This window comes from Ceratotherium simum, chromosome 2 (assembly GCF_057802395.1).
Source record: "Ceratotherium simum simum isolate JZ-2026a chromosome 2, ASM5780239v1, whole genome shotgun sequence".
Taxonomy (NCBI): domain Eukaryota; kingdom Metazoa; phylum Chordata; class Mammalia; order Perissodactyla; family Rhinocerotidae; genus Ceratotherium; species Ceratotherium simum.
The window spans coordinates 41420746-41443571 of NC_141901.1; the positions used below are offsets into that span (position 1 = coordinate 41420746).

Sequence of the window (22826 nt, forward strand, 5' to 3'; positions counted from 1 at the left end):
TTCCACTTTCCCTCTCTCAGCACTCTCACTCTCCTAGGCATATTCCTTCCTTCTGATCTCCTCCACACTGCTCCTCCTAGTATTTCATTTCCGAATTCATTGTGCTAACCTTCACCAAACGTGACTGCCTGTCACCGAGTAGACGCTGAGGATACAAAGATGAATACAAAAGTCCTAGCCATAAAGCCACTGCTCGTCTGTGCCTGCAAACCGACAGAACAGGTAAACTATAGTGCTATGTGGTAAGTGCTGTAAGTTCCTAAACATCTCAAATTCTTCCCCTCATCGCCATTTCTTATTGCCACTGCCTTATTTCAAGCCCTCAGCATTTTTTCACCTAGATTATTTCAGAAGCCTCTAAAAGCGTCTCTAAACTCTCCCAGCCCAATTCTTTTTGCACAGTCTGCCAGAGTTACCTTCCTAAAATCCGAATGTAGCTATATCACTTGCTTAATGTCCTTTAAACTTCCCCGTCTTCTATGGGATTACATTTAAGCCCCTTAGAATGACATACAAGGCCCTGCAAAATTTGGACCTACTTTCAACAATCTCTCGTCTGACAGTCTCTCTCTTGAAAGCCAGGACTCCAATCATGCTGAAATGCTTTGCTCTGCCTTGTCTCCAGACCTTTGCAAATATTTTCTCTGCCTGGTATTCTTCTCCTCCAATTCACTTTCCAACAGTTGGTTCAGATGTCATCTCCTCTAGGAAACCTAGAAACACATTTCCAACTCTCCTTTCCCCAGGTAGGATCTAGTCTAGAGCTTTCTTTTTTTTTTTTTTTTTTTGGTGAGGAAGATCAGCCCTGAGCTAACATCCGTGCTTATCCTCCTCTTTTTGCTGAGGAAGACCGGCTCTGAGCTAACATCTACTGCCAATCCTCCTCCTTTTTTTCCCCCCAAGCCCCAGTAGATAGTTGTATGTCATAGTTGCACATCCTTCCAGTTGCTGTATGTGGGACGTGGCCTGAGCATGGGCAGAGAAGCGGTGCGTCAGTGCCTGCCTGGGATCCGAACCCCGGGACGCCAGTAGTGGAGGGCACACACTTAACCGCTAAGCCACGGGGCCGGCCCAATAGAGCTTTCTTACAGTGGCCAGGGCACCACTGTTCATGACAGCTGTTGTCACAGGCTGCCACTATTTGTTTACAGCTCTTTCTCTCCCATTACACTGTGAAGCGCTGAAGAACAGGAGCTGTGCACTTGTTGAATGAATCAATGATCTGGGAAGGTGTTCATGGAGAAGGAAGTGAACTCCCCACTCTTTCCTCTCAACTCCTTCATTACCCTTCCTCTTCTATTTCAGGGAACTTTTCCTAAACCATTTCTGGCCAACTGGTCTAATCTCCATCTGACTATCCTCCATCCCAGCTCCCTTCTGATATTCCCTGACTTTAATATAGTTAGCCTCAGGTTATTTTTTCATTTCCCTTTCTCAATTCCTTATATAGCATCTCTAACTCTGCCCAATTTGTCTCAAGGTCTCCTTCTCTTTCCTCTTCTTTTTTTCAATTACACATCTCATATATTATGTATAAGTACATAACATACAGTTCTCAAGTGATTTCCCCTTTTTAGCACCCAAATCTCCATCCCTCCACTTCCCAAACGTTTCCTCATGGCCATGGCCCTGACTCCACATGTGCACAGGTTTTGTTCAGGACAAAAGGTGGGAGCCCCTCCTTGCTGCGGTTAGGTGGCCGATCTGTTTTAAGAACTAGATATTTACAGGCTATGCAGGACAATCAGATCTCACCGCCAAGCCTCAAAAGTTGGCGAGCGGCGACACCCCATAAATGACAAACCTTTCTTTTAAATCTCCAAACCTAAGGAACCCACAGAAGTGCATGAAAAGGGTAAAAGACAGACGAATACGGAAGCACACGAGGCGGGGCGGAGCAGGCCTGTGGAGCCCGGCGACGCCCTCCCCGCCCCCATGAACCCCTGCCCCAGCACCTCCTCCGCTCACACCATCGGACGCCCGCGAGCTACGCAAGGACGCGGTGGCGTGCGCGGTCCTGGAGGCGGAGCCCAGGGGTAGCTGGGAAGCGACGCAGGGCGTGCATACGTACGTACGTGCTCGCTCACGGTGGCGGCGACGGATCGGAGAGGCCAGAGCCGGAGACCGAGCTGGGATCGGGCCCCGGGCGGGGGCGGTGCGAGCGGCGCCAAGCGGAGCCTGGGGGCGGGGACGGAGTCGGGGCGGGCGGGACTGGAGCGGAGCCCGGGAACGAGGCGGGAGGTCCCAGGGTCTCGGGTTGAGGGGGTGGAGTCGCACTTCGTCGCCGCGGGGGTGCCGGGACTCCGGCCGCAGTGCCGCCGCCATCACGGACTTCCTGTGGGACAAGCGCACGGGCCTCGCCGCCAGAACGGTGAGCGCGCAGGCTGGCGGGCCGCGGGGCCGCGCGGAAAGATGGCGGCCGCGGGGCGGGCGGGGGATAGGATTGGATTGGGGACAAGGGACCGGGGCGAGAATTAGGAAAGGGGGAGGGCTGAGACAAGCGAATCGGCAGAGGTGAGGAGTAGGGAGATGAGGTGGAAGATTAGCCTGCCTTAGATGTGTCCGGGAAGACCTATAGGAAACTTGGGAGGGACCAGAGTAGGAGAAGGGGTGATGGAGTAGGAATAGGAGTGGCTTCAGAGATGAGAAAGAGCAGAATATCGAAGTTGGCTGAAGGCTGGAGAGGGGGAAGACACCACCGTGTCACTTGGAGGTTATGGAAAAAGTTTGACTCTAGGAGTGAGTTCTGGGTTTTCTGAGTGAGAAGGGGAAAAGAAGATTTAGAAGTTGAGAAGGTTGTACGTGGGAGATGCTTTGGGTTGGGGAGAGGCCTGTGAGGAACCTTGGTGGCAGTATGTATATGGCGATATTTATGTGGTTATGGTTAACAAGGTTGGATTACCTGGGAGAATCTTGTACTTACATCTTCTTGTTTTTCTGCAAGCCCTGTTAGGTCAGGAATGAATCAAATGTCACCCTCCTCCTCAATTTAAGGAGGTTGGGAAGAAGTAGCTTAGAATGGGAGCCAGATGTAGAAGTCATTAAAAGCCTTTTCCACACCTTATCCTCTCACTATCCCCCACCAAGCCTCCTGTCCCTGGGCCTATTTCATTTTATTCTGCCCTCCAGTTCTCATTTTCCTGGATTGTGACGGTCATTTCTCTCTGATTCTTTCCTTGAAGGAAAAAAGGGATTTGTGCACCGTGGCATTCCAATAACTGGAAAGGGGCCAGCTTTTAGCCAAGTAGTTCTGATATTAATTAAAAACCAGTTATTCTGCGAGGCCAGATGGGAAGCTGACTGCAGCTTGGGGCCTCCTGTATTAAAACTTCTCAAGGGGGGCTTTGGCCAGAGATGTGAGAGATGATTAAGTTAGTTCAAAGGGCTAGGCTCAGATCCCTGGAACTTGCTTATGTTTGGTATTCACTTCTATATGCAGAGACCTAGTAAACTGGATTCCTGCCTTCAGGACACGGATGGTATAGTTGAGATAAGATACACTTAATGGCTGATAATATGTATCGTAATAGTGTATACTAAAGCTTTACTCTGTTGAGTTGTGAGGAACTCCGCATAGCACAGATGTATCTTGGATCCCAGCAGTGTCCATCAGTTACACAATCTCACTTGTAATGAGCTGTGGCCCAGACCTGAAGGTCTTCATGGAGCCGTGTTTGAGGAAAATCAGAGTAGAGCAGTGAGCTGAGTGGGGGGTAATTAAGAGATTGGGGGCAGAGGGGAAACTTCTTAGAGTTTTCAGCCCGAGTAGTAGGTGAATATATATTCCATTAAGGAGGAATTGTAGGCACAGAGGAAGACGAAGGAAGTTGGGGGTGGTAAAAAGAAGTAGAGATAAAAGTAGAAAGCAGCTTAGCATCTCTGGAGCAGCCAGTCCTCGGAGGAGACTTGTGAAAACTCAGAACTTTTCTCTCTATTTCTACTTTTCCTTCCCTTCCAGATGCCTCATCCCCGAAGGTACCACTCCTCAGAGCGAGGCAGCCGGGGGAGTTACCATGAACACTATCGGAGCCGAAAGCATAAGAGACGAAGAAGCCGCTCCTGGTCAAGTAGCAGTGACCGGACACGGCGGCGCCGGCGGGAAGACAGCTACCATGTCCGTTCCCGGAGGTGAGGCCTCAGGAAGAGAAATTCATATTCAAGGTCACTCACTCATTCATTTGTTCAACAAGGATTTATCGGTTACATGCTACACAGCTGGGTGAAGATGATGCTCCAGATGGATGGCAAAATAAGCCATTTGCACTGTGGTATTGAGAGTGTTACCGTAGAGGAAGTATATAGTAAGGGGCTGAGGAAGCATCCAGCAGGTTTGGTTGGAATAGGGCAGGATGTGTAGTTGAGGGAAAGCTTTCCGGGGAATGTGACATCTAAGCTTGTCTGAGGGACAAAGGGGGAGTGTCCCAGGCAAAGGGAAAGCAAGTGCAAAAGACTAGGGGCCAGAGGTAGCTAATGAGCTAATAGACAAGACAAATAGATCTGCATGGTTTTCATAACTTAGGGGCATATTCAGTAGGAGGGATGGGTTAGGGATAGTTTGGAGCAAAGCTAAATGTCAGTCAGGAAAGGCTCTTTGTTGGATTGAATCACTGGAGAGGAGCAAGAGGCCCCCAGAGGGCGTTCTTTTGCAGATCTCTTTTCAGAGGTCGTGGTGACATGCAGGTCGGGGGTCCTCCTCTGTGCTTAGTTACTTCACTTCTCTGGTCCTCTCAGAGTGACTTGATAAGTGTCTGAGAGCTGTTTTTCTAGCATTACTTTTTGTCCTCACTGAGGGAGGACCTTGTCACGTGGTGTGGCAAGGAATGTGGCTTGAACAGATGTACCTAATGGGTGTTTGTTGTCCAACAGCAGCTATGATGACCATTCTTCGGACCGGAGGGCATATGACCGGCGATACTGTGGCAGCTATAGGCGCAATGACTACAGCCGGGATCGAGGAGAAGCCTACTATGATGCAGACTACCGGCATTCCTACGAATATCATCGGGAGAACAGCAGTTACCGCAGCCAGCGCAGCAGCCGGAGGAAGCACAGACGGCGGAGGCGGCGCAGCCGGACATTCAGCCGCTCATCTTCGGTGAGTGCCACCCCAGGCCCTTCCTCTCCCCACCCTTCTTCAGCCCTCTAGAACCCTGGTAAGTGAGAAGTATCCTTGTTCTCAGCTGAGCATTGGGGCATGAACACTGAGGTGGGCGCTGAGTTTGTCTACTCTCTTGGAAGCTCTCCAACTCTTGGAGAGCCCTGGAATCTGCTTTGGAGATGGATGGGCACAGACCATTTGTGAATCCCAGTGCCCTCCCTGGCATGCTGGCCTTACTGTGTGGGGAGCAGCTCTTCCGCCCCGGAGGCCTCTACTCTAAGGGGGACCTTGTTTGTGAACTGCCTCTCTCCCGCAAGCCCTGGGCTCCATGGCCCCCTCAGCAGGTGGGCTTGGGTGGGGGCAAGGGGAGATCACTGCCCACTTGGAAGGGCATTGTGTAGAGCATGGGGTTGTGGGTGACATTGGCAACGACACCACTTCTCTGCTCTGCCCGTTCCTCTCCCTGTTCCCGTTTTGGGTTTGGGACTTGGGATTATGCGCCGCTCTCTCTTCTCACCCCGATCCTCCTTACTGCATCTGACGTGTTCCCTTCCACTGTCCCCCATCATCGTCTGTCCCCCCTGGCTGGGCGCCTGTGACCGGTGACCCCTCCACCACCCACCCCGCCTCCCTCCGGCCCCCGCTCCGACACCTGGCTTGCTCCGACCCCCCCCGCCCCCCGACAGCAGCACAGCAGCCGGAGAGCCAAGAGTGTAGAGGACGACGCTGAGGGCCACCTCATCTACCACGTCGGGGACTGGCTACAAGAGCGATGTACAAGCCAAATCGTAACAATACTATAGCCTGTAATGGTCCCATAGCCATCTTAACGTCCCGAGCCAACCCAAGTCACAGCCTCTTTTGCCTTTTCTCAGTGGTGTTGTCTATCTGGGTGGTTTGAGTTGCTGTTGAGAATTGACCTCTGCTGTCCACTCCCAGCTCTCATGGCCCCTGGGTTAAAGGTGGTGGGAATCACTCAGGGGTTTTCTTTCCCTGTGACCATCTGTATCTGTTCCCCCTTCCTTCATCTCACCCCAGGTTGCTGTGCCCTTTTTTCTTCCAATTCAGCTCATTCCCCATCTTCTCTCCCTCCCTCTCCCCGACCCTGCTCTTTTTCATTTCAGATGAAATTGTAAGCACCTTGGGAGAGGGGACCTTTGGCCGAGTCGTACAATGTGTTGACCATCGCAGGTAACTGTCAGCCCCTTCTCTACTCCACACCTGCTAGGCATAAAGAAGTAGTGAGGGTTATCTGGAGCTTTTTTGCCGATTGGCCAAAGGTAGGATTTCTTAATCCCCAGACAGCCCCATTCAGTCTGAGATATTCTTGAGAACCCAGCAAAAGCTTTTTCTGCCAACCTACAGGGGGGGCGCTCGAGTTGCCCTAAAGATCATTAAGAATGTGGAAAAGTACAAGGAAGCAGCTCGCCTTGAAATCAACGTGCTGGAGAAAATCAATGAGAAGGACCCTGACAACAAGAAGTAAGCAAGCAAAGGAGTGTGGGAAGTCTGAGAGGCTCCACCCCTGCACAGGAATACCTTCCACACCTGGGTTTGGCAGGCAGCAGAGTCCTAGGCCTTCTCATCCATTCATCTTCTGTTCATCATCCTAGAGTAGTAGAACATTAGAGCAGGGAGGGAGGATCTGTGACATTCTCTGATCCATATTCCCCTAGTTTTCAGGGCATTTAGATTGCTCTGCAGTTTGGCCCCCGCCCAGGATGGCCTGTGTAGGGATATGCCCTGGAAATGGCCTTGAGACTGAGAATCAACATTTTCATCAAAAAATTAATTGAGCTTTTAATGACTAGAACTGTGCTGATGAGGCCACAGACGTTTATATGTAATATTTCTGTTGACACACATTCATAAGGCAAATACAGAATAACAGCATTAAACAAAGACAAAAGAAGACACTAGGTATAAACATGGACCCAATGGTTGCTGATGGTGAGTGAATTTCAGGAGTGGGAGTTGGGGTAGGGATTTAAGAGTGACAGTTTGACAATTCAGGGTGCACACTAGAGCCTGGCACTCAATAACTCTTCAGCAAATAGAATTTTTTTAACTATTTAAAATATTGCAGGAAAATGGTTTGAAGCTTGGCAGGTAGTACCTGTCTTCTTGGGTAGGCAATACTAGCTGGCATGTTTTTACACAAGTATGTGGAATCAACAGCTAGGCAGTCCCTCCTTGGAGGGATGGTGGGCAGATGGGAGCTCATCAGACATCCCCCTCCCCCATCTCTCTTCCCAGCCTCTGTGTCCAGATGTTTGACTGGTTTGACTACCATGGCCACATGTGTATCTCCTTTGAGCTTCTGGGCCTTAGCACCTTCGATTTCCTCAAAGACAACAACTACCTGCCCTACCCCATCCACCAAGTGCGCCACATGGCCTTCCAGCTGTGCCAGGCCGTCAAGTGTGAGTGGGGCGGGCCAAGGCGGACTCTGGGGCAGCCCCTCCCTCCATTGGACCTCTTCTGTCTCAGTTGTGCACTGGTGAAGCCCCTAAACAGTCAACTCCGTTATCTGCAGTCCTTTTATTCACTGTCATGTTGACATCTCTTCTGACTTCACTCCTTGACCAATGTCTTCACCATCATTGATTGCCTTTACTCCACATCCAACCTAGCAGGAGCTGGAAGAGAAAGCCTTTGAAATCAAAGCACTTAATTACCTCTCTTTTTCTTCATTCCCCTTCCTTGAGAAAGTGTAAGTCAGGCAGCAAGCACAAAGAGACAAAAAGACTCCTCAAACTAGACGTTTACATTTGTCTGAGCTCAGATGCTCTCCATTCCCAGCACAGTGGGTGGGAGCAGGAAGTACAGTTCAGCCAAGGGGCCAGATAGAGAATCCAGACTAGTACATAGTTCCTTTTGAGTCTCCATAACAGTACACTTTCGCAGAGTTGAATTCACAGAATGTCAGATACTCACATACGTCAAAGTCAGTACAAAAGCACAACCCACAGCAAACTATCTTTTTACATCAGTGGAGAATGATGTGCATATCTTACAGTAGTAAGCGTAGGGCTTCTTAGACCAGGCATTTCATTTGGATGTAGAGCAGAAAGCAGCCTAGTGATTCTGGACCTGCCTCCTCTTCAGCTTTGAGCTAGGTGACCAAGCCTGGGGTCAGCTGGTGCCAGTCAGCCCTGGCCGCCTGGACCAACCCTGACCTGGCCTTCTCCCCTGCAGTCCTCCATGATAACAAGCTGACACATACGGACCTCAAGCCTGAAAATATTCTGTTTGTGAATTCAGACTACGAGCTCACCTACAACCTAGAGAAGGTATGACGGACAGGTCTACCCCTTGGCCAGTGGGGGCAGGCAGCTTTGCCGCTGGGCCTTTCACGTAGCCCTTTCTGTCCTCCCTTTTACTACTTTGTCCCACATTTTCTCTCACTCTGACTCCGACTGAGTAAAACCAGAGTACCAGAATAGATTGAAAGGGAGAGGTCTAAGAAGACTTAAATTGGAAGAGAACTTGGAAAAAAGACCTCAGTTAGCTTTCCAATAGGGTGAAAATGCTTTTACGGTTCTTGGTTTGGACTTTCTCTTTTCTTTTTCTGTAAGGAAAGCTCAGCTCCCTTGACTAACTGCAGATAGTGGAGATCCCAGCTGAGGAAGCTCGCCCTCCCTATATTTACCTGTTATATATTTTCAGAAAAGCTACACCAGTCACTTGGGTATAGTCTTCAGATATCTAGAGACTTGCATGCTATTCCATAATTATTCCTTAATCGTCTTCCTCCCCAACTCCTAAAGCCCTCTGCTAGATATGGGGGAGGCTGTAAAGCAGGAGATTCTCCGGCGTATTTGGGAGCAGGCAGGAGGTGAGAGTTGCTTTTTTAAGGCTCTGAAGCACTTTAGAGATTAGTGGTAGAATCTTGGTCTGTGATGCAGAGGTTCATTCTTCTCCTGCTTTGCTCCTAGAAGCGAGATGAGCGCAGCGTAAAGAGCACAGCTGTGCGGGTGGTAGACTTTGGTAGTGCCACCTTTGACCATGAACACCATAGTACCATTGTCTCCACTCGCCATTACCGAGCACCAGAGGTCATCCTCGGTAAGGGGGGGAGGACAAGGTTGTCCAAGTATGTGAGGGGGTGTGGTGGTGAGGGTGGGACCTCCCCTAAGCCTCTTAACTCCCTCTTCCTCCGATTCCTACCCAGAGTTGGGCTGGTCACAGCCTTGTGATGTGTGGAGCATAGGCTGCATCATCTTCGAGTACTATGTTGGCTTCACCCTCTTCCAAGTAAGTGGTGGGTTGTCTTATGTGACCACCTGGCATTCTCCTACCTGATTTCCTTGTTGACTGCTGAGGACCTGCCTGCTTACTTTTCCACATTGCTTATCTTCCTGGCAGCTAGTCCTCAGCATCCCCTTCCTAGTCCCATGCTCAGTTCTGTCTTTGTTTCTCAGACCCATGACAACAGAGAGCATCTAGCCATGATGGAAAGGATCTTGGGTCCTATCCCTTCCCGGATGATTCGAAAGACAAGGTGAACCTTGAGTGGGAGGGACTTTACCCTTTTCTTTCCACAAAATTGGTCTATATCACATCATTTTCTTTTTTCTTTGACACCTCCTCTCCCCCCAGCTACTCTCAGATAGGGGAATAAGGGAGTTATCCCACAACAAGAGGAACCTCCTGATTCCTCAACCTCCCCTTCCCCTCTAGGAAGCAGAAATATTTTTATCGGGGTCGCCTGGATTGGGATGAGAACACATCAGCTGGGCGCTACGTTCGAGAAAACTGCAAACCACTGCGGGTGAGCCCGACTGGGGATAAATAGTGTCTACCACCCAGAGGTCACTTCCTTCTTAAGGTGTTTTGCCCCTGAAATGCATTTCACAAGCAGAGGGTTAGGAAAGAAGGGGAGGAAAAGTGAAAGAAAACATCTTTGGTCAATAGAAGAGAGATAAGAAGGAGTGGTTTTGTGGAGGGAAGGAGGTTAGACAGCTATGTCTTTCTTGAGCCCACCAGAGATCAAAGCAATGTCCTGGATTCTTTAGGTCAGACAGAAAAGAATAAACTACTTTGAAGAGCTTACATTTTAATGAGGAGCTAAAGAAGATTCATGAAGTTGACAAGGATATACAAGTAGAGAGAACTTTCAAAGAGTATGAAGGAGTAATTGTGCTAGTGGGAAGGTAGGTTGAGCTGTAATATCAGAAACGTTGGTCATGGTGTGGTCGTGCTAAGGTAGCATTCATAACGGTTGCAAGCAGAGCCTTGATCCTCCAAGGTTGAAAGCTAGGGCCTTGAAGAAGAAGGCAGGGTTTGTAAGGCATCATGCCTCACCTTTTTCCTGCCCTCCATCACCAGCGATATCTGACCTCAGAGGCAGAGGAACACCACCAGCTCTTCGATCTGATTGAAAGCATGCTAGAGTATGAACCTGCTAAGCGACTGACCTTGGGTGAAGCCCTTCAGCATCCTTTCTTCACCCGCCTTCGGGCTGAGCCACCCAGCACCAAGTTGTGGGACTCCAGTCGGGATATCAGTCGGTGACGATCAGGCCCTGGGCCCCCCTGCATCTCTAACAGCAGTGGGCGTCCAGTCCAGGACACTGGTGCTTTTTTATACAAGAGAACAGAGCTGGAGCGCACTCCTTCCTCCTGGCTCCCTATATACCTGTCAATATGTGAAATAGTGTAAATATGAAAGAACTTGTACCTATCACTTCAACTCCTGCCTTGTACATAACGCTATTCCATCCCACACTCTTCCCACCCTCACCTCCCCCTTCACAGTTGAGTTGGATGGGGGCAGAATGAGGTAACCAGGTGGCACCTATCCCATGTTTTATAAGGAATTTTGTACAGTCTTTGTGAAATAAAATGACGTGCTTCATCGGACCCCCATCCCTGGAATTTGAGGTTTGGGGATGCTGGGGAGGAGGGATGAGAAGATTGGCAATCTTCTGAATTTGGTTGTGAAGGGAGTCCCATCTTACCCTCCAAAATTAACCAAAGTCTGGCCACCAGTTTATCTGTCCAGTTTGTCTCAGGAGAGCATAGCGTAGTGATGGGTGGGATATCTTGCAGGTTAGAGTGGAGAAGGGTTATAAGGTGGCACTTCTCTGATCTGGAATAAGGAGGTTGGGAAAGAGGTCCAACTACTATAGCCATTAGGCCCGAGGATAGAGCCAGAAACCTAGGTAAAGAACTTCATCTTCTGGGTTTCTGGGAGGCCGCCACTACCGGTCGAGGGACTCCCGTCGTACATCACGAGAAACAGGACGGACCGGGATTCTGATGCAAGGCCTCCTGGGAGGTGTAGTTCGTTAGTGGAGAGAAGTCACGTGGGGGAGGGGCGGTACTTGGCGGGGACTGGGTCAGAGGTGTCACATGGAGCACTTCCGTCTTTGCACTTAGCCAAGACGCAGGCGCAACCCGCCGCAGCTGCGGGGATCCGTGCGACTCTTCCGGTGGGTATAACCAATCCGTGCACAGAGAAGCGGGGCAGACCGAGAGGAGCGGAGGGAGCTCTGCCAGCCGCCGCCACTGCCGCGGCAGGGGCGTGGAGGGCAGGGGGCGGCTGGGGCCGCGGTTGCAAACATGGCTCAAAGCGGAGACGGTGGAAACCCCTTCGCCGATCCTGGCGAGCTTGACAACCCCTTTCAGGTGACTTGCGCCAGCCTTCTTTGGCGGCTGGGTTGACTCTTCTCGGTTCTGGAGGGTCGGGCTAACTTGTATTCCCACTCCTGACATTTGATCCCGGGAAAGGCCGCCACGTGGGGTGATGGTGACTCTAGACCAGTGAGCAACCTGGGAGGCGGGCCCTGCTCCTCTAAGGAGCTGGTACTGGCGGTGTAGGTTGAAGGGTTGGGGGGCAAATGTTGGGACAACAGCGTGGTCCCGAAAGTGCTGTCCTTGGAGTCAGCGGCAAGTTACAAGAGGCCCCTGTGAGTTCCCCCAGAGGCACCAGGTGCCAGCTGAGCCCCAGCTCTCTGCCCGCAGGACCCAGCTGTGATCCAGCACCGACCCAGCCCGCAGTATGCCACACTTGACATCTACAACCCTTTTGAGACCCGGGAGGTGAGATCCTGGAGGGCAAGAAAGGGTAGGGTGTGCCAATGAGCCCACTCTCCTGGGGTGCAGGGGACTTTTCTGCATGCAAAGAAAGAAACACCGTGATCTTAGCTCCCTGAGAGTGGCTAGTCTGCCATGGGATGCCTTGTTCTTCTGGAGACGCCCAGGCCAATGATCCATGTGGTTTGAGCCCTAAATGTCAGTCCTGGGAGGACCTGGAGTCTGGCGGGGCCTGAACCAAGTCTCTGTCTGGGGAGGCTTCTTTGAAGAAAATAAAGGATGGAGCTGGTTGGAGTTGAGGAGAAAATAAACTATGCCTAGGTGTGCAATTAGAAGGGAGGAATGAGGGGGGCTACTCCTTTTTGTCCTACTGGAATAGAAAATGGTAAGAGTGTTTAAAAGTTAAGGAGGTAGATATGGTAGATGAGTGTTTTGAGTCCTGGCTAAGGATGACGTGGGGTGTGATAAGGGCTGCTGCAGGTCGTAAAAGAGTTCTCGGACATAAACTAGACACAAGAACTAGCTTTCTAACAATTGAGAGGGAGGCTACTGCCTTCTGTAATGAGTTCTGTGTCTAAAGGTATTCAGACGGACACCAGATCTCTGTGTTAAGAGCGACTAGATGATCCCTAAGATCTTTTCCAAACCCAACAGCCACCGCCAGCCTATGAGCCTTCTTCTGCCCCTACCCCATTGCCTCCACCCTCGGCTCCCTCCTTGCAGTCCTCGAGAAAGCTCAGCCCCACAGAACCCAAGAACTATGGCTCCTACAGCACCCAGGTGAAGGCGGTGTCTGGGGGGTGGGGGTAGGGAGAGGGGCTAGCCCGGGGGCCCAGGACTCACTTCTCCTTCTGCTCAAACTGGGCAGGCTTCAGCTGCAGCAGCCACAGCTGAGCTGCTGAAGAAGCAGGAGGAGCTCAACCGGAAGGCAGAAGAATTGGACCGGAGGGAGCGAGAGCTGCAGCATGCTGCCCTGGGGGGCACAGCTCGTGAGTGGATCCTTGGTAGGGTGGGGGAAGGCACCCGACGGTTTCAAAGGAGCATAAAAGGACGTAAGAGTGTGAGTGCTGGAGCTGGATGGCTGAGTTTGAATTTGGGTGCTATCGCTTACTAACCATGGGCTCTTAGGCAAGTTACTTCATGTTGAGTGCCTCAATTTCTTTACTTGTAAAATGAGAATAATGTTTGTACCTGTTTGACAAGATTTTTGTGAAGGTTAAACAAGATCCTCTATACAAAGTGTTTGGCACAGTGCTTAAAACTTATAAATAATAATAAACACTCCCTATTAGTATTATTTTTGCCACTCTCCTTTGACCCCGAATTGGAGATAGAAGAGAGGACCAGGGGGTGGAAGGAAGGGGGAATGATTCCTTTCTTGGTCTCTGCCTCACTTCTGGGTTCCTCCTGCTCTCTTTGTGCCTTACAGCTCAACGGAACAATTGGCCCCCTCTACCTTCTTTTTGCCCAGTTCAGCCCTGCTTTTTCCAGGACATCTCCATGGAGATACCCCAAGAATTTCAGAAGACAGTATCCACCATGTACTACCTCTGGATATGTGAGTAGTGAGAAGCCTTTTAGGAGGAAAAGCACAGGTAGTAACTTGTACATCTTTCCTGCCCTGGAGCCTACTCACCTAGACCTAGACACTTCACCTCTTCTCAACATTTGAGTTTAAGGCTCATTTTTCCAGATATCTTCCTGGGTTATTCCTCATATAGTGTTTAGAATTTATTCTCCAGCCTTCTTACCCTCTCCCCCTTTCCCTTGTCCTCAGGCATAAATGTATTCTGATCCTTTAAATGTCTGCAGGGGGGATCACACATGATTGAGATTGGCTCGCTCTGCCTCCCCTGTTGAGTTGAGGATTCTGTGAAGGCAGAAGCTGCCTTCCTTTCCTTACTCTGCCATGTTTAGTGAGGATTGTGGGGTGGGCTTATATGGAAAGGAGCTCTCACTGCAGTTCAGAAGGACCTGTTGTCCTGTCCCTCTGTCCCTTAGGCAGCACTCTGGCTCTTCTCCTGAATTTCCTTGCCTGCCTGGCCAGTTTCTGTGTGGAGACCAGCAATGGCTCAGGCTTCGGACTCTCCATCCTCTGGATCCTCCTTTTCACTCCCTGCTCCTTCGTCTGCTGGTACCGCCCCATGTATAAGGCTTTCCGGTAAGTTCGGGGGCAGGGGTGATGGAGGACCTTGGACAGGCCCCAACCTGCTCCTCCAGCCCTAATTCTTCTACCCTTCCAATTTTTTCTCCTTGCAGGAGTGACAGTTCATTCAATTTCTTCGTTTTCTTCTTCATTTTCTTCGTCCAGGATGTGGTCTTTGTCCTCCAGGCCATTGGCATCCCAGGTTGGGGCTTCAGGTCTGTGAGGCTGCCATCCACCCTCACCCCTTCCTCCCATACCTCTAGACCAAGTCAGCACTGGGTACTGGGGTAGGAGTTGTTCAGAGAAAGGAAATGTGGTTTTTATCCTTGGGAGGTGCTAGTTTAACAAGAGAGATAGGACATACTTCCAGGATAAAGAGAGCCCCGATGGAACAATAGACAGGCGTAGACTGAGGGGAAGAAGGCTGCATATGGACTGTCTGAGAAGGCTTTCTGGAGGAGGCATACGTAACGGTGGTTGAAGAGGGCAGGGAGAATCCTCAACAGAAGGGTCTGTTTGGAGTGAGGATGTCTGGAAGAGCTTGGAGAGCTAGGAGCTAACGGTTCAGAAGCTGGAATTAAACTATGAAGAGAGTGGATGTAGTTTGAGACTGTGGTACGTGGAAAGCTGCCAGACCGACAGGGGAGCGACCCCTGATAGGATAGGTGGGAACAGGGCATGTTTGTGACATATCCAGTGGAGAAGCTGGGAGGACAGAGACCCAGCTTTGAGCAGCCCCTCTTCACTGCCACATGCTTTCCCCTCCTGACAGTGGCTGGATCTCCGCTCTGGTGTTGGTGGGGCCCCACCCGGCTGTAGCTGTGCTCATGCTGCTGGTTGCCCTCCTCTTCACTGGCATCGCTGTGCTGGGAATTGTGATGCTAAAGCGGGTGAGAGGCTGTGTTGAAGGTGGGGCCAGGAGAGTGAGATCATGTGTCCCTAGGGGCCTGGGTGGAACATTCAGGAGGAACTGGGGAGGGCCAGACTGATGAGTGGGTTCTCAACTAATGGACCTCTGGAGGTGGGGCTGTTTTCTGGTGTCTGTGTTTGTGTGTATGTGTCTGTGTTGAGAGGAAACCAAGAAGGAAAAGCTAGAGCAGCAGACTGGTGAGTGGTGGTCATGGTGTTAGGTCAGAGTGCAGTAACAGGGGCCAGAACGTGCTGTAATCTCTGCCCTCTACTTGCAGATCCACTCTTTGTATCGCCGCACAGGTGCCAGCTTTCAGAAGGCCCAGCAAGAATTTGCTGCTGGTGTCTTCTCCAACCCTGCAGTGCGAACTGCAGCTGCCAGTGCAGCCGCTGGGGCTGCTGAAAATGCCTTCCGGGCCCCATGACCCTTGACTGGGATGCCGTGGCCTTGCCACTGAGGGAGCTGACTTAGCTCCCATCCCTGAGGCCTCTGGGACTTGGTGAGACATCACTACTTGGTGTCTCCACCATAGTGCCCCCAATCCCACGGCCATGACTGCTGAAACTGACATAGGGGTGCGTGGAGCCCACTGTGACCTAGTCACTGCCTCCCCCACCACCCCCGAATCACGCCACACTGCTGCCCTCTCACGTGCCCCAACCCAGCTTCCCTCTGCTGTGCCAAGGCTGTTGCTTCGGTTATTTAAATAAAAAGTGAAACTGGAACTCAAATCTCTGTTTCTGAAATTTTTATTGGGAACTAGGCCTTACGGGAGAAAAGGAGAGTGTGGAGGGAACTGGAGTGGAAGCAGAATGTGAACTCCTGAGGGAAGGTCGGACTTGGCTTTAGTGTAAACTGAGAGCTGCTGCGGGCGGGGCAGCAGAGTCCCGTGGCTGGCGCAGGAAGAGGGAGGGAAGTCCACGGTTGGGCGTGGAATCGGGAGCCACCAGGGAGCCCTGCTCCCCATCCCTCTCCATTAATGACGGGGAAAGAGCCGCTGCCTCTGCCGGGAACGCAGCGGGCCCAGGGGCCTGAGAGGCTGGGTGGGGCTCGAGCGGGCACCGAAAGAGTTGTTAGCTTGGGCCTAGATTCGGTGAGAGGCAAGGGCTGGGTAGCACTCGCCAAATGGGAAAATAAGGCCTGCTCGCCCTGCCGCCGGCCCCTGCCGTCCCCCTCCCACGAAGTCTCTGGCCCGGACTTCAACTCCCGGGGTGCACCGCGCCGGCCCTCGCCGCCACGCCCCTCCTTCCGCACCACCCGCATCCCCCGCCTCCAGCCCCCGACCTGCCGCAGCCAGAGCTCGGGGAGCGGAGCGTGGTGGGTAGGGGAGCGTGGCAGGCGACCCAAGAGACGGCGGCGCCGCGGCCTCTCCCCACCAGGCGGCTTCGGATCCCACTGGACACTCTGAGGGCACACCGACCGCGCCTCTAGAGTCACCCCACGCCCACCCTTCCCCTCTCCTCTAGACTTCTTTCCCATCATTCTCGCCTCTACTCTCCCCACCCTTCCCTGGATTCCGGACCGCCGCCCTCTCCTCACTCCCTAACCGGCCCTTCTCGGCGCCGCTTTTTCCTAGGGAGATGCGATGAGCCGGTGCCCCCGCGTCCTTATCGCCGTCCCGGGCACGGTGCCCGTCCAGTGCCCGTGGAGGGGAGGGAGCACTCCGCGGCCCCTCCGTGACGCCCCTCCCTTGGGCCCCCCCGCAACTGGAGTCCCTGGGCCATGCCCCAGGGGACCCAGCCAGAGGGTGGGCTCTAGAACGAGGTGGGTGGAGAGAAGGAAGGACGGGGCCTTGGACGCCTCTGAGATGCTCCCAAGCTCCAGGAGGTGCCGAGCGAGGCGCAGGCAACCGGGCGGCAGGCATGATGCCCTCGCCTAGTGATTCCAGCCGCTCGCTGACCAGCCGGCCCAGCACCCGGGGCCTTACCCACCTCCGCCTCCACCGACCCTGGCTGCAGGCCCTGCTCACACTGGGTCTGGCCCAGGTGCTCCTGGGCATCCTGGTGGTCACCTTCAGCATGGTGGCCTCCTCCGTCACCACCACCGAGAGCATCAAGAGGTCCTGCCCATCTTGGGCTGGATTCTCGGTGAGTTGGGTGCACAGTCGTTGGGTGGGGGAGGCTGCTTGGGCCCCACCCCTCCACGCCAGCTGCCAGTCCAAATGCTGGCCTCTCCTCCCTCTCCTGGTCCTCTCCCTCCTTACAGGGCTGAGTGCACCCTGTGGTGAGGGGCTCACACAGGTGCCTCCCCTGCCAGGCTGAGCCTGTGCCCACTCTGTCCCCAGCTGGCGTTCTCCGGGGTGGTTGGCATTGTGTCCTGGAAGCGGCCATTCACTCTAGTGGTAGGTGCCAGGGTCTGGTGCCCACTGGGAGGCAGGTGCCCAGCACCTGAGGGGATGCCCATTTATGCCCTCCAGAAGGGGATTGGCTCTCCAGTTCATGCCAGCTAGGCACAAATGTCTGTGAAGGAGGGTGGCACCATCCATGGTAGAGGGGTACTCCTGAGGGTCCAGCCCTGAGTCTGTACCCTGTTTTCCCCAGATCTCCTTCTTCTCCTTGCTTTCGGTGCTCTGTGTCATGCTCAGCATGGCTGGCTCTGTTCTCTCCTGTAAGAATGCTCAGCTGGCCCAAGACTTCCGAGACTGCTCCTTGGTGAGATTTGAGGAGGGAGAGCAGGAAAGAACTGGTTGGGGGAGTCGTGCAGGACACCTGGGTTTGTCCTGACTCAGGCTGCCTCTCCCTCTCCACTCCCACGCAGGAAGGAAAGGTCTGTGTGTGCTGCCCCTCTGTTCCCCTACTCCGGCCCTGTCCAGAGTCAGGGCAGGAACTGAAAGTTGCGCCTAACTCCACCTGTGAAGAAGCCCGAGGGGCCCTCAAGGTGAGCATGCACCCCCCCCTCCCTCCCTCCGCCAATCCTTCCTCCCCCACTATCCTCCTGGTTCTCACCCTTTCCTCCCCTCCTGGGGTCCTCACAGGCCCAGAACATTTGGGATTTGCCACTCCCCAGACCTCTGTCACATCCCTCTTCTTTCTTTCCTTGCCCAGAACCTGCTCTTCAGCGTCTGTGGGCTCACCATTTGTGCCGCCATAATCTGTACCCTCTCAGCTATTGTCTGTTGCATCCAGATCTTCTCCCTGGACCTCGTGCACACGGTGAGGGGGGAGCTGGGGTCAAGGCCAAGCAAGGATGATGGGAGACAGGGTTGTGTGTGCTGAAACTGGGCTTGAGGGGGTGGTGGCTATAGTGCTGGCTTCTGAGCACCAGGGTCTGTGGGTCACCTATTAGACATGTCTATTGTAGGGTTATTTAGGGGGTCCAAGGGTGGGGCAGGAGGGGAATGACAGGGAGTCAGAAAAGTATGTGATGCTAGCCTGGGGCCGGGAGAGGGGGCATTAGAGAGTGGGACTGGAAGTTGGGCAGAATCAGAAAGGTCCTAGATGGGGGCAGGGACAAAGGGTTGATGTTCTGGTGGGGACAGAGTACAGGTGACGATTCTGGGTGCAGATGGTGCCATAAAAAGGAAGAATTTCTAGATGGGCGGGGTCAGAGCCAGAGGTCCTGGGGGGAGGGGGGCAGGGTTAGAGGAGGAGCTGTTTCTGGCTGTGGGAGGGGCCAGAACTAAGCTTCTTGGAGGGGGCAGGGCCAGAAAAATGTGGGGGAGAGAGGAGTTTGGGAGCCAAGGAGCTGTATTCCCAGAAACAAGGCTTGCTGACCTGCTTGCTCCTCAGCAGCTGGCCCCTGAGCGCTCAATGTCAGGCCCCCTGGCACCTCTGGGCTGTACATCGTCACCCCCAGCCCCTCTCCTACACACCATGCTGGACTTGGACGAATTTGTACCGCCTGTGCCCCCGCCACCCTACTATCCCCCAGAGTACACCTGCAGCTCAGAAACAGATGCACAGAGGTGAGGCCTGGCAGAGTCCTGTGGGGGGAACTAAGGAGGGGACTGGGGCTGTGGCCTAGATTGGTGGGGAGGGATCTTTGTGGAGTAGGAGTTCTTTTCCAGGCTTTGACTCTCTCCCTCGTCCTGCCAGCATCACCTACAATGGCTCCATGGACAGCCCGGTGCCTTTGTACCCTACTGATTGCCCTCCTTCTTATGAGGCCGTCATGGGGCTACGAGGAGACAGCCAGGTGAGAGAGGGCTTGGTGGGGGCTGGGGAACCGGGGATAGAGCCTGAAAAGCTGAGTGGCCTGCCATCACTGGAGAGAGATAATAATAGTTCTCTTGATCTTTATAGCACTAGCACATCCACTGTCATCTTTGATCTTCCCTAGAGCCTGGTGAGGTGCGTGGGGTGGGAACTATTATTTCTGTTTCACAGATATGGAAACTGAGGCCCACGTATGTGACAAAGCCAGGCTGGAATCTAGGTCTCCAGAGCTCTGTCCAGCACATGGGGGTGACCATATCAGTGTGTAGGGCTAGACCCTTGACCCTTGTGTCATCTGCAGGCCACTCTGTATGATCCTCAGCTTCATGATGGCTCCTGCATCTGTGAGCGAGTGGCCTCCATTGTAGATGGTGAGCAGAGAGTGGGGAGGGTGGACAAGGGCCAGGCTACCTGGGGTAGCAGAGCTGGGTGGGGGCAAAGAAGGAGGAGACAAGGCTGAGTTGGTGGTTTAGGGACAAGCGAGAGCTGTGGCTTCTGGACCCTGGAGAAGGGTCTGTCTACTCTGAGATAAAACTGGAGACAGAGTGGCCCCTGAGGGGCTGGGCCTGAGAAAGGAGGAACTGCCTGGGCCTGGCCAGCCTGGTGCTACCCAGCACCCCCTGCCGCCCACAGTGTCCATGGACAGCGGGTCTCTGGTGCTGTCAGCCATTGGTGACCTCCCTGGGGGCTCTAGCCCATCCGAGGACTCGTGCCTGCTGGAGCTGCAGGGCTCCGTGCGCTCCGTTGACTACGTGCTCTTCCGCTCTATTCAGCGCAGCCGCGCCGGCTACTGCCTCAGCCTGGACTGCGGCCTGCGGGGCCCCTTTGAGGACAACCCCCTGCCACGGCGGCCCCCACGGGCTGCCCGCTCCTACTCTTGCTCTGCCCCCGAGGCCCCACCCACCCTGGGTACCCCCACAGCTGCCCGCAGCTGCCACCGGCTGGAGGGCTGGCCACCCTGGGTAGGACCTTGCTTCCCAGAGCTGAGGCGGCGGGTCCCCCGGGGAGGCAACCAGCCAGCTGCAGCCCCTCCCACCCGAGCCCCCACTCGCCGCTTCAGCGATAGCTCAGGTTCCCTCACCCCACCACCGGGGCACCGGCCTCCTCATCCGGCTCCCCCACCACCACTGCTGCTGCCACGGTCCCACAGTGACCCGGGCATCACCACCTCCAGTGACACCGGTGAGCACCCCCTGCCCCCTGCAAGGTTCACGAGAGGGCAGGCACTGGGAGTTGGAGGGCCCTGAGAAGGAAGAAAGGGTGAGTTCACTCCTGCAGGAGACACTTCTTGAGTGCTCACCTCCTAGAATCACATCAATAGCTTAGTGGCTGAAAGAGGAGGACTTGTTTCTTGAAACCTAATTCCACAGCTCCTGGCTTGGGCTAGTTACCTACCCTCTTCAAGCCTGAGTTTCTCACCTATAAAACAGGTATAATAATAGTACCTTGACCATAGGTACCATAGAGTTACTGAGAAATGAGATAATGCAAGTAAAGTGCTTCGCCCTGGCACAGAAAGTGCTCACTATTACCATGGTCTGCCGGGTCCTGGGGAGGATGCAGCCGTGAACGATACCGCCTTAGTCCCTGTCTTGGTGGACTGTACAATTTAGTTGCTGGCAGACATAGACAGGGATGATGCCCCCTTGGTTGGGGATGGGGTGTGGGAGCTGGGAAAGTTCCTCTGGGCTTGAGATCTCACAGGAGGAGGATTAGGGGATGGGCGGGCGTGGCCACTGAGCTCTCCCACTTAGTCCCTGTCTCTCTCTCTCCTCCCCAGCTGACTTCAGGGACCTTTATACCAAAGTGCTTGAGGAAGAAGCTGCTTCCATTCCCTTGGCAGATACAGGTCAGGCGTGTGATTGGTGCCCAGGGGGTAAGGGGTAGGGGAGTGCTGTCTGGCCCTCTCTGTACCTCCCATTCCACCACTCTCCCTCTTCGTCTCTCTCCAGGGCTCTGCTCTGAAGCCTGCCTCTTTCATCTAGCCCGCTGCCCTTCCCCCAAGTTGCTACGTGCCTGCTCAGCCGAGAAACGGCGCCCCGTGCCCACCTTCCAGAAGGTCCCCCTGCCCTCAGGCCCTGTACCTGCCCACTCCCTGGGGGACCTGAAGGGCAGCTGGCCAGGCCGGGGCTTGGTCGCTCGTTTCCTCCAGATGTCCAGGAAGGCCTCAGACCCCAGTGGGAATGGAGCCCATGGGCATAAGCAGGTACGAGTCAGGGGAGCCTGGGAAGATACCCAGGAAAGCCTGGAGCTTCAGGTTGGGCCAGATTGATGCCCTCTCCTGTGTCCCCCGTCTAGGTGCCCCGGAGCCCATGGGGCCGGCCAGGCCGAGAGAGCCTCCACCTTCGAAGCTGCGGCGATCTGAGCTCCGGCTCCTCCCTGCGGCGCCTCCTGTCTGCCCGCCGGCTGGAGCGTGGTACCCGCCCCCACAGCCTCAGCCTCAATGGGGGCAGCCAGGAGACTGGGCTCTGACCTGGGCTTTTTGTCACACTGAACAGATCCAGATGAATGCTGGGGCCAGAGGCACCAGCTAGTTGGGACCAGCAGCCCCCAGCGCTCCCTTGCACTGGCTGACACAAAAAAACCTGCTGAACACCCCCAGAAATATCCCTCTCCCTCCTACCTCCAGGGGCTCCTGCTGCTTGCCTCTGCCCCTCTGGCCTGGGAACTTCTGTCCTATGCTGCATGGGTATTCAGGCTGTGGGGGGAGATGCCCCTGCTTACAGCATTGGAGAAGGAAAATAAAGTCCTGTCCCCCCAGCATGAGAGTAGCTCTCTCTGATTCGCCAGGGGCACTATGGCTAAGGCAAAGGCATGTCCTGTGTGCCTGTGCAAAGGGGTGGTGAGGCTTGAAGACCCAGAAAAATCTGGGTGGCCTCTGAGCTCTGCCACTTCTAGCTGCATGACCTTGGGCAAGTTATTTAACCTCAGTTGCCTGATCCATAAAACATTGTGAGGACAAATGTTTGTAAAGCTCTTAACACACTAAGTAAGCCTTCAATAAATTTCAGTTTTCCCCTTCTCTTCTGGATCATTCTTTCCCACCAATGAAATTTATTCTACCATCTCTCATAGTTAAGAAAACTCTCTCAAGACACATATTTATTTCCAGCTACCACACTGTTATCTCTGCTCCTTTTCATAGCAAAACATTTTCTCTCTCCCTTCCTTCCGCTTCTTGAACATCCATTCCCTCCTCACCCACTCCCATCAGGCGCCTACCTTCCCTCTCCCCAGGCCCTGCTCTTGACAAAGTTTTCAGCAACCAAAAAGGTGTCAGACCCAGTGGCCACTTCTCGGCCCGCATCTCACTTGATCCCTAAGAAGTATTTAACCCAGATAGTCAGCATCTTTCCTCTTGAATTTTTCCCTTTCTTGTCTTTAAAGATATCATACTCTCCTATTTTTCCTCCTGCTTTACCCTCTGGGTATCCTTTGCCAGTTTTTACACCTCTGCTGGACCGCTTAAGTAACACTA

General features: G+C 53.5%; 3 protein-coding genes across 10 annotated transcripts; all 3 read left to right on the top strand.

Moving 5' to 3' along the window:
• The first annotated feature begins 73 nt into the window (after positions 1-73).
• On the top strand, positions 74-10962 carry CLK2 (CDC like kinase 2). Of its 5 annotated transcripts, XR_015554905.1 has the most exons (15): positions 74-222; positions 1831-2371; positions 3959-4128; positions 4867-5095; positions 5785-5872; positions 6223-6289; positions 6464-6580; positions 7355-7521; positions 8297-8391; positions 9037-9166; positions 9273-9355; positions 9523-9602; positions 9782-9872; positions 10117-10254; positions 10430-10549. XR_015554905.1 is itself a non-coding variant. In XM_014791943.2 (14 exons), exons 3-14 carry the CDS (start codon positions 3959-3961, stop codon positions 10613-10615), a joined length of 1503 nt encoding a protein of 500 aa, XP_014647429.1. In that variant the 5' UTR covers positions 74-222; positions 1831-2371; the 3' UTR covers positions 10616-10962. The 5 variants fall into 5 exon arrangements, 4 of the variants coding, with proteins under 4 accessions (XP_014647429.1, XP_004436218.1, XP_014647431.1 ...); XM_014791943.2 differs by lacking the exon at positions 10117-10254 and having other exon boundaries at positions 10430-10962; XM_004436161.3 differs by lacking the exon at positions 10117-10254 and having other exon boundaries at positions 5788-5872; positions 10430-10962.
• A 589-nt stretch (positions 10963-11551) lies between these two features.
• On the top strand, positions 11552-15925 carry SCAMP3 (secretory carrier membrane protein 3). 2 transcript variants are annotated; one of them, XM_087442002.1, is made up of 9 exons: positions 11552-11730; positions 12067-12144; positions 12793-12918; positions 13007-13142; positions 13568-13696; positions 14140-14299; positions 14398-14499; positions 15057-15174; positions 15472-15925. In XM_087442002.1, exons 1-9 carry the CDS (start codon positions 11665-11667, stop codon positions 15616-15618), a joined length of 1062 nt encoding a protein of 353 aa, XP_087298128.1. In that variant the 5' UTR covers positions 11552-11664; the 3' UTR covers positions 15619-15925. The 2 variants fall into 2 exon arrangements, with proteins under 2 accessions (XP_087298128.1, XP_004436215.1); XM_004436158.2 differs by having other exon boundaries at positions 11553-11730; positions 13007-13127.
• A 559-nt stretch (positions 15926-16484) lies between these two features.
• On the top strand, positions 16485-22370 carry ENTREP3 (endosomal transmembrane epsin interactor 3). Of its 3 annotated transcripts, none has more exons than XM_014791941.2 (12): positions 16485-17281; positions 17479-17535; positions 17735-17845; positions 17952-18071; positions 18239-18346; positions 18923-19098; positions 19229-19328; positions 19650-19719; positions 19982-20530; positions 21129-21197; positions 21301-21554; positions 21647-22370. In XM_014791941.2, exons 1-12 carry the CDS (start codon positions 17057-17059, stop codon positions 21818-21820), a joined length of 2013 nt encoding a protein of 670 aa, XP_014647427.1. In that variant the 5' UTR covers positions 16485-17056; the 3' UTR covers positions 21821-22370. The 3 variants fall into 3 exon arrangements, with proteins under 3 accessions (XP_014647427.1, XP_004436213.1, XP_004436212.1); XM_004436155.2 differs by having other exon boundaries at positions 16486-17281; positions 18926-19098; XM_004436156.3 differs by lacking the exon at positions 17479-17535.
• The last annotated feature ends 456 nt before the right edge of the window (positions 22371-22826 follow it).

Coding starts and splice junctions, on each gene's coding strand:
- CLK2 (XM_014791943.2), top strand. CDS start 3,959: ATGCCTCATCCCCGAAGGTACCACTCCTCAGAGCGAGGCAGCCGGGGG. Junction 9,167..9,272: donor AGCACCAGAGGTCATCCTCG/GTAAGGGGGGGA, acceptor ATTCCTACCCAG/AGTTGGGCTGGTCACAGCCT. Junction 9,603..9,781: donor CGGATGATTCGAAAGACAAG/GTGAACCTTGAG, acceptor CTTCCCCTCTAG/GAAGCAGAAATATTTTTATC.
- SCAMP3 (XM_087442002.1), top strand. CDS start 11,665: ATGGCTCAAAGCGGAGACGGTGGAAACCCCTTCGCCGATCCTGGCGAG. Junction 12,145..12,792: donor ACCCTTTTGAGACCCGGGAG/GTGAGATCCTGG, acceptor CAAACCCAACAG/CCACCGCCAGCCTATGAGCC. Junction 13,143..13,567: donor AGCTCGTGAGTGGATCCTTG/GTAGGGTGGGGG, acceptor TGTGCCTTACAG/CTCAACGGAACAATTGGCCC.
- ENTREP3 (XM_014791941.2), top strand. CDS start 17,057: ATGATGCCCTCGCCTAGTGATTCCAGCCGCTCGCTGACCAGCCGGCCC. Junction 19,329..19,649: donor GGCTACGAGGAGACAGCCAG/GTGAGAGAGGGC, acceptor TGTCATCTGCAG/GCCACTCTGTATGATCCTCA. Junction 21,198..21,300: donor CATTCCCTTGGCAGATACAG/GTCAGGCGTGTG, acceptor GTCTCTCTCCAG/GGCTCTGCTCTGAAGCCTGC.